At 39.8% G+C, this 17,140-nt stretch overlaps 1 protein-coding gene across 2 annotated transcripts in view; it reads right to left on the bottom strand.

The window, feature by feature from the left end:
• Window positions 1-14,101, bottom strand: part of LOC136885559 (ribonuclease H2 subunit B) — a 31,860-nt gene extending 17,759 nt beyond the window's left edge. For both annotated transcript variants that reach the window (XM_067158197.2, XM_067158198.2), the window contains exons 1-2: window positions 13,210-14,101; window positions 12,762-12,900 (exon numbers count right to left, since the gene is read on the bottom strand). In XM_067158197.2, the coding sequence (XP_067014298.1) occupies window positions 12,762-12,900; window positions 13,210-13,297 (227 nt within the window). In that variant the 5' untranslated portion in view covers window positions 13,298-14,101. The remainder of the gene's footprint in view (window positions 1-12,761; window positions 12,901-13,209) is intronic.
• Between the last annotated feature and the right edge of the window lie 3,039 nt (window positions 14,102-17,140).

Below are 17,140 nucleotides of genomic sequence, written 5' to 3'. Positions count from 1 at the left end.
CATTTGCACTGATGAAAGTTTCACGCTTTTCAAAGATAGGCTTTCATTCATACAGTTTATCCCATCAAAGAGACAGATTTGTTATCTGCGAGTGTCAGACCGGATATGTGCTGGATTTTATTGTTTACACAGGGTCAACTACAGAAATAATTCCTGAACGTGAATTGGGTGTATCAGGTGCAGTTGTCTTGACGCTAATTGAGAGGTACTCGCAGAAAGGACATACATTGTGGTTTTTAAGTCCTCAACTGTACGATCACCTACACAAAAACAAAACCAACACATGTGGTACCGTCATGAAAAACTGGAGGGGTATGCCAAAATTTACTACAAAATTGAAGAAAGGTCAAACAGATAACATGATTGCCATCAGGTGGCTCGAACGACATACTGACAACATGGACAGACAGGACTGCCTGTAGAAAAACCCCATTGTGTTATTGACTACAAGTACACGAGGTCAGACATCGAGTGTGTGCGCAAGTCAATGAAATCGTTCCGAATGTTCTTTTTCCACCAGCTGGACACCACTGTTCTAAATTCTCATGCCCTCTTCAATGTCAAAACTGGACAGAACACATCTCTAGCAGATTTTCATCTACAGCTTATAAGGGAACTCATCCAGAAGTACCACATATCTAGATAAACCAGTAAAAGAGGGCGTCCTATATCTGGTGACTTCATTTTGTATTATTTACGTAACTACAGGAACTATTATTATTTATATTATTTCTATATACTACAGGAACTAACGTTCTTATGTACTCTGCGGTGAAAATCGTGGGTTTTCGTGGTCCGGACATTTATATGTTAATAGGTTTTAAACTTTTCTTATCCTGTCACTGTTTTTGTGTCATGCTGTATTTAGCACATGTTTTGTGATGAAACCCTATTCACTAGATGTAATTGGGTTGAGTCCAATGACAGACATCATGGAAGATGGGAATCGCTCATTTACAAACAGATTTACAGGAAACAAATGCACTCACCACCCAGACTGACGGAGAGACATTTCCCATCCCCTGCACAACCTACTCCAAAGAAGAAATTTCCTACAAGATGCTGCCATGTCTGATCCAACACAACAATTGGCGAAAAGAAGAGGCGAGAAACCCAGTACACGTGCGTCAAATGTGATGTGGCTCTCTGTGTTCACCCCTGCTTAGAAATATACCACACATTAGTGAAGTTTTGAAGACAGACACATTGGAGTGTCTGCTGCAAATTATGAAACAATATTGTGTAAATTAGGTGAGTTTATATTTTATAACTTCATGTTTTCACTACATTTCTTATTTTGGCCAACTCTGACTTAAATGCAATTAGGGGCCGTTGAACTAGACGTTAGGCCCCTTCAAACATTCCACTGACCAGAATTCAAAATGTGATGAATACAAATTAAAATTATCAGCAGATCCAACTCGCAATACTGAAAGTTGAAGATAATTCCAAAATTAATAATAATGTTATTTGTTTTACGTCCCACTAACTACTTTTTAAGGTCTTCGGAGACGCCGAGGTGCCGGAATTTAGTCCCGCAGGAGTTCTTTAACGTGCCAGTAAATCTACCGACACGGGGCTGTCGTATTTGAGCACCTTCAAATACCACCGGACTGAGCCAGGATCGAACCTGCCAAGTTGGGGTTAGAAGGCCAGCGCCTTAACCGTCTGAGCCACTCAGCCCGTCAATTCCAAAATTAATCCACTGACTAGAATTCATAAAGATGATGATGAAGAACAACGATTATGAACTTAAAACAATCAGTGGATCCGCCCTGCAATGCCCCACCTAACCGGAAACTAACTTAAAACAGTGGCATATACTGACCAAGGGACTGCTTCCAAAGCACAATCCTGAATTGATGACGCTTGTTGTCTAAAGGGGTCCAAAATCTACGACAATGGCCCCTCATGACAGTACTTATCGCTAGTAAAGTAGAACCAATGTACTTCTAATGTAGCGGTACACAGACTTTCGGTTGTGGTACTACTCACAAGTATTGTACATTGCACACGTAACGCTGACGTACGGTGTTTCTCACATAATGGCACCACTCATAGGCAACGCAAACCCATGGTGCTTCTCGCCTAGGTGTACTAATCACAGGCGATGTAAGCCCGTGATGCTCCAGATATAGTGGTACTGGAAACCCACAGTGAACCTATTGTGTACCTAACTTAGTGCTACTACTCACAAACAAAGGTGACCCACGGTGTTCCCAACGTGATGGTACTAATCACAAGTAGTTTCATGGTTATAATTCAATCATCCCTTGGTCGCCCCTCACAACAGGCAGCGGATTCTTCGTCTGCGTCCCCCACCCACAGGGGGTAATCTCAAGATTCAGGACGCTTTCTGAAAGACTCAACAAATTTGACAATTGTCGGTCCTTAGTTGGTCCGTCAATATACCACGGGTAATAGTTTGGTCCACCATGTCAAGTTCCTAATTTTGTACAATTATTTCAACTCTTACACATTTTGGTAGTCATCACTCCCTTCACCAGAGATTTCTACATAACAAAGTAAGATTCCCCATGTCTTAAGATTTAACAACATTCAACTACTCATAAAACATCGTCAATATATAACGTTGTTTGAACACGCACACATTTCTTGTTATGTAAGAGAATATTTTAAAACAATTCAGCAGGCTGTTCTCAGCTACTAAAACATCAGCTGGTTTCCTTGGAAGAAACTTAGCTACTGTTTGTGTTTACTGTTGGAGAACAGTCAACTGATGTACTACCAAAGTTAAAATATTACCATTAGTATATTTATATTCTTTGAAAAGTGTATGCATAATTATACTTGATTGGTCCATCTGAATACTGTGCTACCTTAACCTCAAACGATCCTATGCTCACATCCACTGAGTGGCCAAAAGTCACAGGAAATGTGCCGCCATGTATGCAGCCTGAAGATGGCAACACGTCCCGAGTTAACTGACAACCAAGGTCACACTTAGGAGATGAAGACTGCAGTTCCTACTTTACAGAGCAAAACTGCTGCGGACCCAAGAACTGAATGCTTTTCACACGGGGCTTGATCTCGAGCGACCACAGCAAACAAGACTAATAATGTCATGTATAACAAGGATTTCCAGTGAGAGTGAGATAGTGTGCAACTTCACAACCCTACCATCTCTTTCCGTAATTCCGCACTTTTTATCAACATATTCAAACATTACTAAAACAAAAATTTGAACACATTCTGACAAAGTTTCTAGCGTTCCACACAACTTCTATGCATGCAGAACTCGAGCCAAGAACACTTATCTAATCTCTGCCTCAACAGTTATTGCACGCCATGACTCTTTGGTGCCACGAGGAGCAACTGCATTACCACGACACGTTTCTATTACGGTAATATGCTCCGATGATAGTAGCCATGTGAGACACATTTACTCGAAGCATCTAAGGTGGCGAGATGTAATATATGAATGCTTAAACAGGAGAGATGTGTTCATCGCCAATGCTAGAATCCCACCACCCCGCCTCTAGAAGAAACTTACTTTTATAACAAAACACACAATCCACGACTGGAAGCCTTTTATGAAGTATTGCGTCACTCTCAGAATTTAACGCAGTTAGATGTAATAGCCAACGTGACCCTGCTACTCAATCCTAACAAATCACTTCTAACCCCAAATGCATCATAATGTGGGCCAATGGCTGACACGAAACAGATCCACTGATAATTAAGAGAGGGATTATTCCTTTCAAGAGGTGTTCTCCAAAACAATCCTGACGTGTTAGACTAATGTTTTTTGTCACTAGCAGGGACGTGCAGAAACCAATAAGAAAAGGCTATACAAACTATGTTCCTTATCGGCACTCCAGCCAACCAACAATAAAGGAACATCACCAAGCCTCTGTCTCTAACCTCTGCAAGCTCTATCGGAGGTAATAGAGAACAGTCTTCATGACAGCTGACACAAGCTGGCCAACAGCAGCACACAAAATGGTCGCAAATCCAAGATACTTCCCTACTTAGCGAGTAGACTTAGGGGGGAGAAAAATCAAGTACCTTTACGCTTGCCAGAAACCCACCAGCGTGCTCATGGAAGTATACATTAAAATTAAAACCGAGACTGTAAATCAGCAGAATATGACAATGTGCTGTATTTCTACTGACTGGCCAATTAAAAAGATAAAGATTGTATCGTGTGCAGATACAGGGCTGTCACAGTTGGCAGAAGAAAGAGAACCGTCGATTTGAAAGTTGTCATGGCGTGTGCTGGCCTGGAAACCAAACCAGACCAATGGTGATGTCACTAAGGATGGGCTGTGACTTATGGTTTTGTCACTTGCCACACCTAAGCAATCCATCTTAACAACTAAAAATGTAGCTGTTGGCAAGCTTGCTGAGTATTGAATTGAGCCGCACCATGCTGGATCTCTAACGTAACTTTCTATGCAAGAGTACTTTTAAGGGCGGGTTAGTAGCTCCATCGCAAGCACAAAGGAAGGATCTCTCCTCTACGCTACTCACGTCATTTTTATAGGCTTTTTCACGTGCGTTAGCCGCAAAGGCTCTACAGAAGTACCACCCTCTCACAAATTCCGTCTGAGGGACAGTGGTTAAGAGTGTCGGTCACAAATTCCAAGATGACAGAGGTTCATGTCGTACAATGTCGGCACTCAATTCACTGATGACACATTACAGTAATTATAAAACTGACCACAGATCACTCAAAAGAGATCTAGATTTACTGATATCTAAGAGTAAAATGGAACATGAAAACTGACACACAGATAGCCTATTGCCATCATTACTTTCATAACAAGAAGTGGTGTTAGGCACCAGACACAAACACAACACTAGTCACTTTATACAATAAACTCACTCCTCCAAATAACATTTCTTATTCTTCTTCCTTGGCATATTAGTTCTCGAAAAGACACACTGGCACAAATATTCACTCAGATGCCCAAGTATTTCTTTTGGAGAGACAGTGCTGGAGATGTGCATCAATGTGACTAAACATTGCTGAGTCAAGTAGCAAGGAAATAAACCAGACCATAAATCTATTTCACAGTCAAGTGATATACCTACATAACATTATGTTCACAAAAACACTACGATGTGAACACCTATACAGATATAAGAATTTCATTGCGAATGATTCAAAACGCACGGCACGACAACAGCACAGTCATCAGTGACAGTATCAATAGCTCACGTCCAATTCAACAAACAAAACGAAGTACTCCAGGGAGATCCACTGAGCCCTCTGCTCTTCATTGCAGCAACAGCTGACGTAGTTCAAGCAATAACATCAGATAAGGTACGTCTATATATCTATGTAGATGATATGGTACTAACATCAACAGACCAGGTAGAATTGCAGATTGCCTTCGATCAACTAGTGCAATGGACAAACGAAGATGAGCTACAAATTAACGAAAAAAAGACAGTGTCCAAGAGCTTCAGAAAAGGGGGACCATAGGCCGCCTTCTTTTACCAAGAAAAGAGACTAGCACACTTCAAATATCTTGGCATGATCTTACAAACACATGGCATCATATTCAGAAAACACATAGAAGACAAAGGCGATGAATGGCATAAAACTCATCAATAGACTATCAATTGGTACGGCAATGAAATTATTCAAAATTAAAATCACTTCTATCATAACATATGGACTAGAATTAATACGGATACACTGCACACAGAGAAAACTGGAACAAATTGAGAAAGTGAAAGCTACTTTTCTGAAGAAATTGTTATGCCCTTCCAAATTCACACCATCTCGGCTCGCGTACAAGCTCACCAGGGAGTCATTCTTCATTGAGGAACTACGACTGCAGCTGCTTTTGCCAGCAACTCCTGCATATAAAGGCCTCATGGAAGTGCTTTGGCAAAAGAAAAATGAAATAACGGTCCGAGTTCTACGCCACACATCTACAGTGATTGGCAACAAGGGAACTATGAGCCAAGACATTTAGTGACACGCTATGCCGTTCATGGCTTCCACTTTAAGGTGTGCATGACCAGCAAATATCACGATCCCGACATCACCTGTGTTTGAGCTTTGTGCAACAGAAGTTGTGATCGATATCACGCAATGGTATGCAGTAAAAGGAAGCGTTCATTAACCCTCAAATGGTCCATATAAACGACTGTTACTGTCACACTATTTTCAGGATTTTTGTATACTTTCACTAAAAATTCTTAAAAATAGGTTTTAAAAGGAAATCATGCAGTGTAATACATTTTATTAAATCTTAATATCATAGGCTATTGAAATAAATATATTTTTGTTTTGTACCTTTCATTATATCTTTACAGCCATCCTGAGTTTCCAAAAAAGTGTTCCAAAATTATATTATCAAAATGTTTGCGCCCATACCAGACACTAAAATATTCGACTTACCCTAGAAAGTCAAATCACAATATTGTGCACAATTTTATGCACTTCAAAAAAATATAAACACTTTAGATGTTATATACGAAAATAAAGAGAGATATACATATATACACAAGCACTAGAACGCCCCCGCAACGTCACTCAGAGGAGCTACCAGAACTAGACTGTGCTCTCCTCTTTCTTCCTCTCCTTTCAGGCCTCCGGAAGTGCTGCAAATTGTGGTGAAACTCCCTGTGAACTGCACAGTTACAACCAGGGCACAAATAACAGGTCCTTCCCCGTTTTTGTTGGTCCACAGATTACGCATAAACGTTCCAGCTTTTCAGGAGGTCTGTCAATGTCACTGTCATTATCACTCGCGTCACTCATTATTTCATCCAACATCTTCCGAATGGGACTTGAACAGAAAATTTCTTGGGTCTTGAAACTAAATTACTCGCCATTTCCGCAAAACTGATAAAAACAGGGCGTACAACAGAACGACACCGTGACGCGGCAGGGCGCCATATTGTACTGCGCAGTTAAGGTAGCGAGCCTAACGACTGAACTTTAAGACTGTGCAGTACATTTAAACGGCAGTCTACAACCTAGCAACTAGAGTAAAAAGAGAGACTGTAATCTGCTGTTTAAAATGATACTAAATAGAGCACATTTGTGTGTCACTACGCATAACGAGAGCGTATCAAATGAACGGCTGCAAAACAGTCGATGTATCGTCGTTGACCACAACAACGTGTACAAAAAGGGCGATGCATCGTCGTTTAACCATTTGAGGGTTAAAAAGATTTTGCAGTGAGGGACAGTGACTATAATATTATATATTATTAGAATTTCATATTGTTTCGTATTGAAGTGAGTTCACGAATAAGTTAAAAAAAGTATAAAATGGTTAAACCTGTCAATACTATTAAAATAAGAAATGCAAGTTTACATTCCTATTTAATTAAAAATGTTTTACCGTATTTACTCGCGTATTAAACCCCTTTTTTCCTATTTTTACAGCCAAAAATAATAAAGGGGGGTCCATTATGCAATAACCTCAAAATTTTGTACAGCGAACACATGACTTCTAAGTTATAAAGAGCTATAAATTGTACGTGTAAACATTCTATACTATTATTTAACAAACTTAGAATGTATTTAAGTTATACCGGCTATTTTCGTTGGAAGGCAGAATTTCTAAACGTAAAAAGACAAAAAATGGTGAACACGACTTTTAGGCCTACGGTACATACAAAAGTCCGTTTTACTTACTCATATCAACGTCATTTGTTACATCTCACTAATTCCTCTGGTGAGGTTGACGTCAGAAAGGGCATACGGCCGTAAAAACTCGCTACGAAGATTCGTCTCACTTCATACTCGATCCCGTAGAAGTGTATTATGTTATCATATATAATTAAATATTGATACAAAAGAACTTAATGGCCAGTCAGCAGTAGGCCTCGCACACAGTAAACCTGATCACTGCTTTCATTTGAATTATCGCCTTGCGCCGCCAACTTCCCTGCCTTGCTACTGGCGCGACGTGTCGGCATTCTAAGTGACGTCATCTTCACGGCTATCTCTCGCCAGTCGCGACAGCCATGCTTCATTCTCTTTGAGCCACACACTGCAATCAATAGCATACGAGGTCCCGTCTTATTGAACCTTTTTAAAATAATTTTGTTCCCGACTATAGAGTCTGAACAGTGTAAATCTATTCCCACTTGGTGTATATGCAGCAGAAGCCACTCCTTCCGAATAAAGAAGTGCTGCAGAAGGCATACCAAACCATCAGCTGATAACTAGCGTATGTTACGAGTTGTACTTCCGAATGCAATACATAGTAACTGGAAACATTCTTTTGATGACTACGGCTATTGAAACACAGACCCTTATTATTAAATATATTTCATACTTGTTCTCTACATTTATCACATCAGGATTTGTGTAAACAGCTGCCCATGAGATAAGACAGGCCACATTGTTTAGGTTAGGTATATTATCGCCCTGATAGTGCCAAAAGTTCGACGGAAAAATAAAAATAAATAACCGGAAAATATACCGCATTTATGGATACCTACAGGTGTGGCGGTAATGTGTTTTATTATCATAACGTTTAATTTTTTATGTTATTGTCTTTTTTTATTAGCGCATACCCTAGTATGTTTTGTTTGGCATCTCCGAAAATCGTTTAAAGTACGTGGGGACATAAAATTATTATTATTATTATTATTATTTGTCAGGTACGTTGGTGAGTAAAACAATCATTTTAACTGGACAGCTTTTATCACGTTTTAAACTTACTTCTCTCCAAATATACAGGCCTATATTGGCCTGAGTTACGAGATATTAAACGACCACTTTGTTAATGATCTCGCCTGCTGTATAAGCACCAACAACCACGAATATTTCTCAACTAAAGTAAACTTGTTTCCTCATCCCGAGGTTGTACAGCTCTTTTTAGACACACCCCCAGTGGAGGGGAGTTACATGTACCGCTTTTACAGCATATCAACCTTCCTGCCATTAGTAAATCTCTGGCAGTACGGTACCGGGAATCAAAGTCAGACCCCCGAAAACAGCAACTAATTGTGCTAACCATTACGCTGGTGGACATTATTAACTACAAAACACAGACATATAGCATGACTGAAGCACGCTTGCAATGCGCGGGTTGGACACGAAGCTAGGCCTATTCATCTATTTGTGTGACGTCAGAGTTGGAGTAGACCTATGCTACTGAGTCAGACATTTCTTAACTACGAAACACAGATGTACTGCATGGATTCGACGTGTTTTTCATTGCGTAGGTCATACGGACGAAACTACTCACAAATTTGTGCGAAGTCATCAGAGCTGCAATAAGACTTGTACCCGCTTCAAGGCGGAATCGTCATCGTTCTCTGACGAATTAAGTTGGCGTGTCTTACAGGCGAGATTTTCTTTTCATTTTCTTCGTCTCGAAAAGCCAGGGGGGGGGGGGTTAATACACGAGTAAATACGGTATTCATCTTGATCAATACTTCAACCTCAATTTGAATTTAAATGACATTTATGAAAAACCTAATATTTTATTCGACTTCCTTATCTGCTTTTTCAAAAATGCTAAATTTACAAACCCAAATTCAATATTCCAGACCTTATACAGTTGCTACCACCATTTTCCACTTCCTATAACACACCCTCCTGACCCACCTTCACTACTTCACCTCCTCATTTATTTCCCTATTCTTCCCTTTATTTATATTTTTCTTCAACCTTTTCTTTCCTCATTACATTCCTCTTTTTTCACTCTCCCATTTTAATGACATTTTCTAACATCTAATGATTTTGACCACTCTAACTTTTAAATTTATACTTTACACTATTCTAAGTTAGACCTCAACTGTTCCCTTCAAAATATCTCACGCTATGTCATTACGCTCCTCAACTGTTCCAATATTGCGCTTTTTAGTATTTTTTTTTCTCTTCACAATTGTTTTATCTCAATGTTTTAACTAACTTACGAAGCACAGTGCCAATCTACTCTTCAGGAACTTGCTACGTATTTCATCTTCATAATGTTTCAATTTATAAACAGGCAGTGGTATTCCCTAAAATAATACAGTACCTCATAAAAGCAATTCAACTCTTCAAGAATTTGCTCAGTACTATACTTGGATACGTATTTGATTCTGGACTTCTTCCCATACGGTGCTCTCTAACGCTTATTTCTTATAAACGTTCCTCATGATTGACACGTAGGGCTGATCCTTAAAATTATACAGTGCCTTATAAACTGCAGCTGATAAATACGTATTTGATTTTAAATTTTTTTCGTAACATTGTGGATAAAAATATAGAAACCCTTACTCAAGGATTATTTCACAGAATGTTACTTGAAATGCTTACAAGTTTACCTTATAATGATTGTAGAAGAGAGATATGTTCAATACGCTTGCCAGGGACCAACCCACCTACCCACCCACCCACATTTCCTTTCATAACCAGAAATACTGTTTTAGATGCCACACTCCATAGTTTATAACGGTGATTGGTTCACGTAAGGAAGAGGATGACGTCACTGACACCTAGGATTGCTAACCCTGTGGGTGGAGGCGGTAGAATAACACCCACGGTAACCCTTGCCTGTCATAATAGGCGACTAAAAGGGGCCCCAGGTTCTCTGAACATTTGAGCGTTGGGTTGGCGACCACGGGGCACTGAGCGGAGTCCTGGCATTGCTTCCACTTACTTGTGCTCACTTTCATCTATCATATCCGACCTCCCTTGGTCAACTCTTGTTCTTTTCCGACCCCGACGCTATTAGGTTTGCGAGGGCTAGGGAGTCTTTCATTTTCACGCCCTTCGTGGCCCTTGTCTTCCTTTGGCCGATATCTTCATTTTTCGAAAGGTCGGTCCCTTCCATTTTTTCTCTCTGATTTATATAGAGGATGGTTGCCTAGTTGTACTTCCTCTTAAAACAATAATCACCACCACCACCACCTAGGACTGCAGAAGAAAAAAATTATGAAGCAGCCAGGGAAGTTTAAAAGGGTCACGGCGTGAGAAATAAAGGTCATTTAGTAGCTTTAAGGTATTTTTGCACCTCGAGGCCAATCTCTGTTACGAGAACAGGGGGCCACACTCCCTTCGAGAGGCTCTTAACTGTCGCCGCATAGCAGGGCATACTGTCCGCACGGCATGAAAAACGTCATTTAGTAGTTGTAAAATGCAAGAAATATGTCACAATAACCTCATTTTTCCTCAAATCCTCCTACATGGGGGCTTAGGCCCCCAGACCCCCTTTGCTTTACTGAATTAATATTAAAAATGCAATAAATACTTCACAATAACCACTCTTTTCCTGAAATACTTCAAAATTTATTAATAATGAAAAGAAACATACACTTCACTTAATGGAGAGGAGGGTTATAGTTGACCAGCGGCCTTAAAAAACTCGTGCACACGTGTATCTAAGGAAAGTTGGATTTGAACAGGAACTCTGCAAGATACCCAACAAAGTGGGCCTTCTTCCTTCCAAATCCTGGAACTGAGAAACTCCCATGCTTCATGTGGCACCACCTATTTTCAATGTTTTGCGTGTGAACAGGTGGCCTATCATTAGGCATAACCCTTCTGGCAATCGTATGCCTTCCAGCAGTCACTGATAATAATAGTTCCTGGCAAAACCCATTCTTGAATGACTGCCAGCAACATATCCTTGTCACGTCTTTCAACAGGCACAACAAAAAAGTTTTTGCAGTTGCCCTGTTCAACACCACCAAACACCCACTGTCCCTCAGTATGTTGCCCTCTGTGGTATTTCGTCTTATCGAACTTACTTTCGTCGACTTCGACGAAAACGCCGGGACCACCAATTTTCTGCTTGTTGGTGTGTACCCAATGAATACACACCTCCCGACAGAAACTACACCAATCAACTATTGTGTTTGAAGAGAAACCAAATTCTTGCCTGATGAATGAAGTAATAGGCACCAAAGTACACAAAATAGTGCAATATCAAATATCGGAAGTTTTGAGTCAGCAAAGAATGTGTTCTTTCTCGCGCTCTCATTCCACCCGCACTGTTTCCCGCCTTCAATGCGACGACGGCATGCAAAAACAATTCTTTTATCTCTGAGTGTACTCAATTTCACACTCCGATCACACGTGCCGCAAATCCTGGTTGTAATAATTAAATTATGTCCTTCAAGGAACAGAATAAAATTATTCTGGTTCTCCTTAAAATCAACTGAAAACGTGTTCACCTTTATGTCACAACCTCCACAAACAGACATTGCTAACCAACAAGAAGACACAGCTGTAGGAAAGAAAGGGTCCCCATACAACAGTTCGAAGCATTGTCGTTCCTCTCAGCGTTCCCTGTCGGCGCTACTAGTGTGACAGTAAGCTGAAGTGCGCCACCTAGTGGTGGGTCGTGTTACTAAACCTTGAGTAAGGGTTACTACAGCTTCGCCGCCAAGAACAGGGCTAACAACAAGAGTTAAAGAAGTATAAAACAAAACAATGCACGGTACACACAAACTTGCTAACATATTGATACTTTAGCACGCAAACTGACAGTCAACAAACTTGAATCAGTACTGTACATGTTAATAATGTAGGCCTAATTAGTTTTGCCTCATGAAACAAAAACATCACATCAATTGAAATAAGCAAGCACCACCCAAGATCACTGCTGAAGTTGGAAACTGTAATAACCACATAGTAAAAATTTAAAACTAGACAGATCTTCATGTATTATTAGCATAATGAACAATACTGATGATAAAACCAAGAACAGCAAACGAAAACATCATCTTGTACAAGCCTCAAGCGTATAAACAAATCTCATATTTATGAATAATGCTATAATCCTCCTTGATAATTTTAATACTGAATCTGAAGAGTAAAATTTCACCTTCTATTTTCAGAGAATGTGAGAACTTCTTGAACCATTCCATCACCAGGACTAAATAAAAACATCGCTGGGGCCCCAGACTGTGGATGGCGAAGCTGTACAACATCTGGTGTGCCTTCAGGAACCTCTAATGCTTCCCCTGCAATAAAATGCACCCCTCCTTTATCAAAACAAAGTAAGAAAAACTTCACTTGTATAATGTCAAACAAAGGTCCCGCAATTTTAACGGTATTTACAAGCAGTTGAAGGTTTTGTCAGGAATATCAAACAAATTTATACATGCAAACACAAACAAACTTTAAAACAATATTGTGGATTAAGCTTTCTGCGTTGAGCCAGAACACCACAAGCTGCACAAAAGACCATCTTTGACATTGACAATGAATCTTGCACGGTAGCTCTACAAAGACGCTTCAGCTTTCTTACGAAAAACGATCAACAAACTCACCTTTCAGAAGAAACACCCATGTATTTGAGCCTTGCTGTGAATTCGTAGTTTTAACACATTTCTTTGGAGAAGCTTTTATCCTAGGCATTGTGAAATATATAAAATAACAAACTTCGGCTCATATAAATAACTTAGCCGACAGCCATCCCCAGATCCCGAAAAACAGAGCCGCTGCCCGGGTACAGGTCTGCCAACAGACATTTCTTTACAGCTGTATTGAATTTTGGGACTATATGCTTCAACTTATAAAAGCACTAAAATACCTCTTCAGTTTAGCATGTATGTGTACAATGGAAGCGTATATGGATAAAACTTTACGGCATAATACGAAAAACCTAAAATCATTGCTTCATTTTAACTTTTCTAACATTCACAACCCATCACTACACACTCCAAAACTATGCAGAAAATACACCAATAACACGCAGAAGTATACGTTTATCAGTTTCAATAAATTGAGACAAATCGAAAGATTATTTTGATATTTTAAGTAAATGTGACTGTACAATTAATGCGTTTTATTTTTTAGCTCTAAAACGAGAGCCGTAGTACGACAACTTCTTTCCTATCACAGAAGAAATTTCAAGATGTCACTTGACCGATAATAAAACGAATGACACAAAATTACTTTGTTTCATACACCACCACTCGAGAGAACCGAATTGTTAAGAAAATTAAAACACGAGGTTGCCCTAGAAATGAGGTCATGACATACGTCCACATTAAATCACATACAAAAGAGTTGCTCTTAACAGCAGTTATTGATCATCATAACTTCGATTGAGAATTACCACTTGGTAAAGTTAACTCCTAATTCAAAGCCACGTGAACAGGATCAAGATATTCGCACTCGCAGGAATGGAAGTTAGGTTACGCAAATACAACGATAAGAAAGTAGACACCCCCTACGTGCGTGAAAACAAAGTCAAGTGAAGGGGTGAAATAAAGCACGGTCTTTCTCACAAAAGACGGACAAGAAGTGGCTTCGACTTCTAACGAATTCGATGAAGACGAGTTGAAAGATAACTTAAAACAACTCTTAACTTACTGTTTTTTTTCTAGTGGCTTTACGACGCATCGACACAGAGAGGTCTTATGGCGACGATGGGATAGGAAAGGCCTACGAGTTGGAAGGAAGCGGCCGTGGCCTTAAGGTACAGTCCCAGCAATTGAGTGGTGTGAAAATGGGAAACCACGGAAAACCATCTTCAGGGCTGCCGACAGTGGAATTCGAACCCACTATCTCCCGGATGCAAGCTCACTCGCCCGGTACAACGCTTAACATGCGAAAACGTAAAGGAGAAAAATAGAGTTAGTTTATATCAGAATATGGCAGTGGAGGCGCGTGGGGGTTCACTACTGTCGAAAATGACGTGTTGAGATTTATGGTTACTTGATGTTTTCATAGATGTAAAATAGTGACATTGCTTGATTAGACCTTTGAAGGGACACGGCTACAGCTCGAAGAAGTTACCAAAACAATGATGAAAGACGGAGAATATGAGGTGCAATTACTTAAAGCTGATCCAGTTTCCTCTGACTTTGGAGACGTTGCTTGCGTACAAATAACTTCTTCAAGAACGCGTTAGGCAGACTACTGTTGTTTATGTACTGACGTATTTTGCTGCTTACTTTTGATAAAACACGCATTACTAATGAAAAGCTCCAGGGGCTCTCAACTTGGGACCGTGGGTTGGCGACCACGGGGCCCTTAGCTGAGTCCTGGCATTGCTTCCATTTACTTGCACCAGGCTCCTCACTTCCATCTATCCTATCCGACCTTCCTTGATCAAGTGTTGTTCTTTTACGACCCCGACGGTATTAGGGCACTCGAGACCCGGGGAGTGTTTCATTTTCACACCCTTCGTGGCCTTTGTCTTTATTTGGCCGACACCTTCATTTTCGAAGTGTAGGATCCCTTCCATTTTTTCTCTATGTTTAGTGTTATATAGAGGATGGTTGCCTAGTTGTACTTCCTCTTAAAACAATTACCACTTACTAATGAAACGTTTCATTAATTACATAAACTTAGGGCACGTAGGCCTATTGATGCTATACAAAACGTAGTTAGCGAAATATTCTGGCTCATTGCGGTTAATTACATCAGAATTGCAAAATCGTCAAATTAAAACCCCACCAAAACCTACCACATACGGCAAACTTTCACCGCGCGCTCTGACTGTGCTTCGGCTAATTTCGAAACTGCTCGATATAACTCGTGTCTATCGCTGGTCCAGTCGCCAGCAATTCCTGGGCTATGTTTTCCCTTCTCCTCACAACCCCTCGCCTTGTGCACCCTCCTTACGTCTCACGGCCCCGCTCGCACAGTCCTGAAATTGAACCTCTTCACTGGTTCCGAAGAGCAACAGAGTGTTGATGTAAAAAATACCGCTACGCGCGTGGATATACAGACCTTATTAAAGGAATAGGCTGTAATAAACCATTTAACATAGACTTATATATTTCTAGGGGGTTCACTGAACCACTGAACATATAGAACGCACCGCCACTGGAATATGGGTACCCCTCCTGCAGTCTAAAAGTTACTTGTGTACAATACACCCAGAGTATCCGCTGCTTTCAGTTTCCTACTCAACTCAGACGGTCTTGAATACAGATCATACTAAAACCCCAATGTGATGCATGTTATGCAGCTTATCATTTTCAGAATGAAACTAGGTTCTATTTTGGCATTCTAATACAGGCAGCATCATAGTTGGCGTAGAAGGTTTGTTTTCTCACTGCCACTTCATATTTCAACTGAGGGGTTATTTACTTAAACAGCCCATGTCATATTTCGATGCCATTTAGTAGAAGGCAATATATCATTCGCAATTATTTGGTGGCTTTACAAAAATAAGTTATGTCATTGAAACTCCCCACGTCAGTTGACATTACAATTTAATTGGTTATTTAGATTAACTCAGTTATCAATCAATACTGATCCGCATTTAGGGCAGTCGCCCAGGTGGCAGATTCCCTATCTGTTGTTTTCCTAGCCTTTTCTTAAATGATTTCAATGACATTGGAAATTTATTGAACATCTCCCTTGGTAAGATATTCCATTCCCTAACTCCCCTTCTTATAAATGAATATTTGCCCCAATATGTCCTCTCATATTCCAACTTTATCTTCATATTGTGATCTTTCCTACTTTTAAAGACGCCACTCAAACTTATTCGCCTAATAATGTCATTCCACGCCATTTCTCCGCTGACAGCTCGGAACATACCACTCAAGTGATAAAAATCATTGTTATCCGTATTGAAGATACTGAATGTAGGATGCTAAAAGGTTTGTTTTTTCACCTATTCAATACATATAAATTTTATAAATTAGGAATTTATTATTGATTCCACTTGAGACATGTTTCGCCCTTCATTGAGGGCATCATCAGTCAAATTATCACCTCAAGGTAAAAAATCAGGTACCTGGTTAGTAGTTGACATGCACAAATTAATACATATTATTAATACACATACAAAAATTAAGTATGGGAAACAGTTGTACAATAGTGATGGTTGAACATATAGGTTTATAGATGAAAAGTCAGCACCAATGCGTAAAATTAACATAGTAGAGTTCGGCAGTGGTGCTCTGGAGAAACAGTTGACGCAATCATAGGAAAATAAAAAGTTTAAAAATATTTACATTATAACAATTAAGGGAGAAAAGGTGTAGTGTTCGGCGTCAATGTTTGTAACCAAAAATTAATGTCAAAGGTTGGTAACTATACAGTATTTACATTGTTCAATTGGACAGTTGAGATAAAGTTTTAAAAATATTTACATTATAACATTCAGCGTAAATGTTTGTAATAAAAACTAATGTCAATGGTTGGTAACTATATAGTAATTACATTATCTAATTGAACAGTTGAGGATTTACAATTATATACATAATTACACAAGAGCAGCTTGGTGCGCAAGGA

This window comes from Anabrus simplex, chromosome 14 (genome assembly GCF_040414725.1).
Source record: "Anabrus simplex isolate iqAnaSimp1 chromosome 14, ASM4041472v1, whole genome shotgun sequence".
In the NCBI taxonomy this organism is placed as follows: domain Eukaryota; kingdom Metazoa; phylum Arthropoda; class Insecta; order Orthoptera; family Tettigoniidae; genus Anabrus; species Anabrus simplex.
The sequence above is the reverse complement of the archived record's forward strand: the minus strand, read 5'-3'. Positions and strand labels throughout refer to the sequence as shown.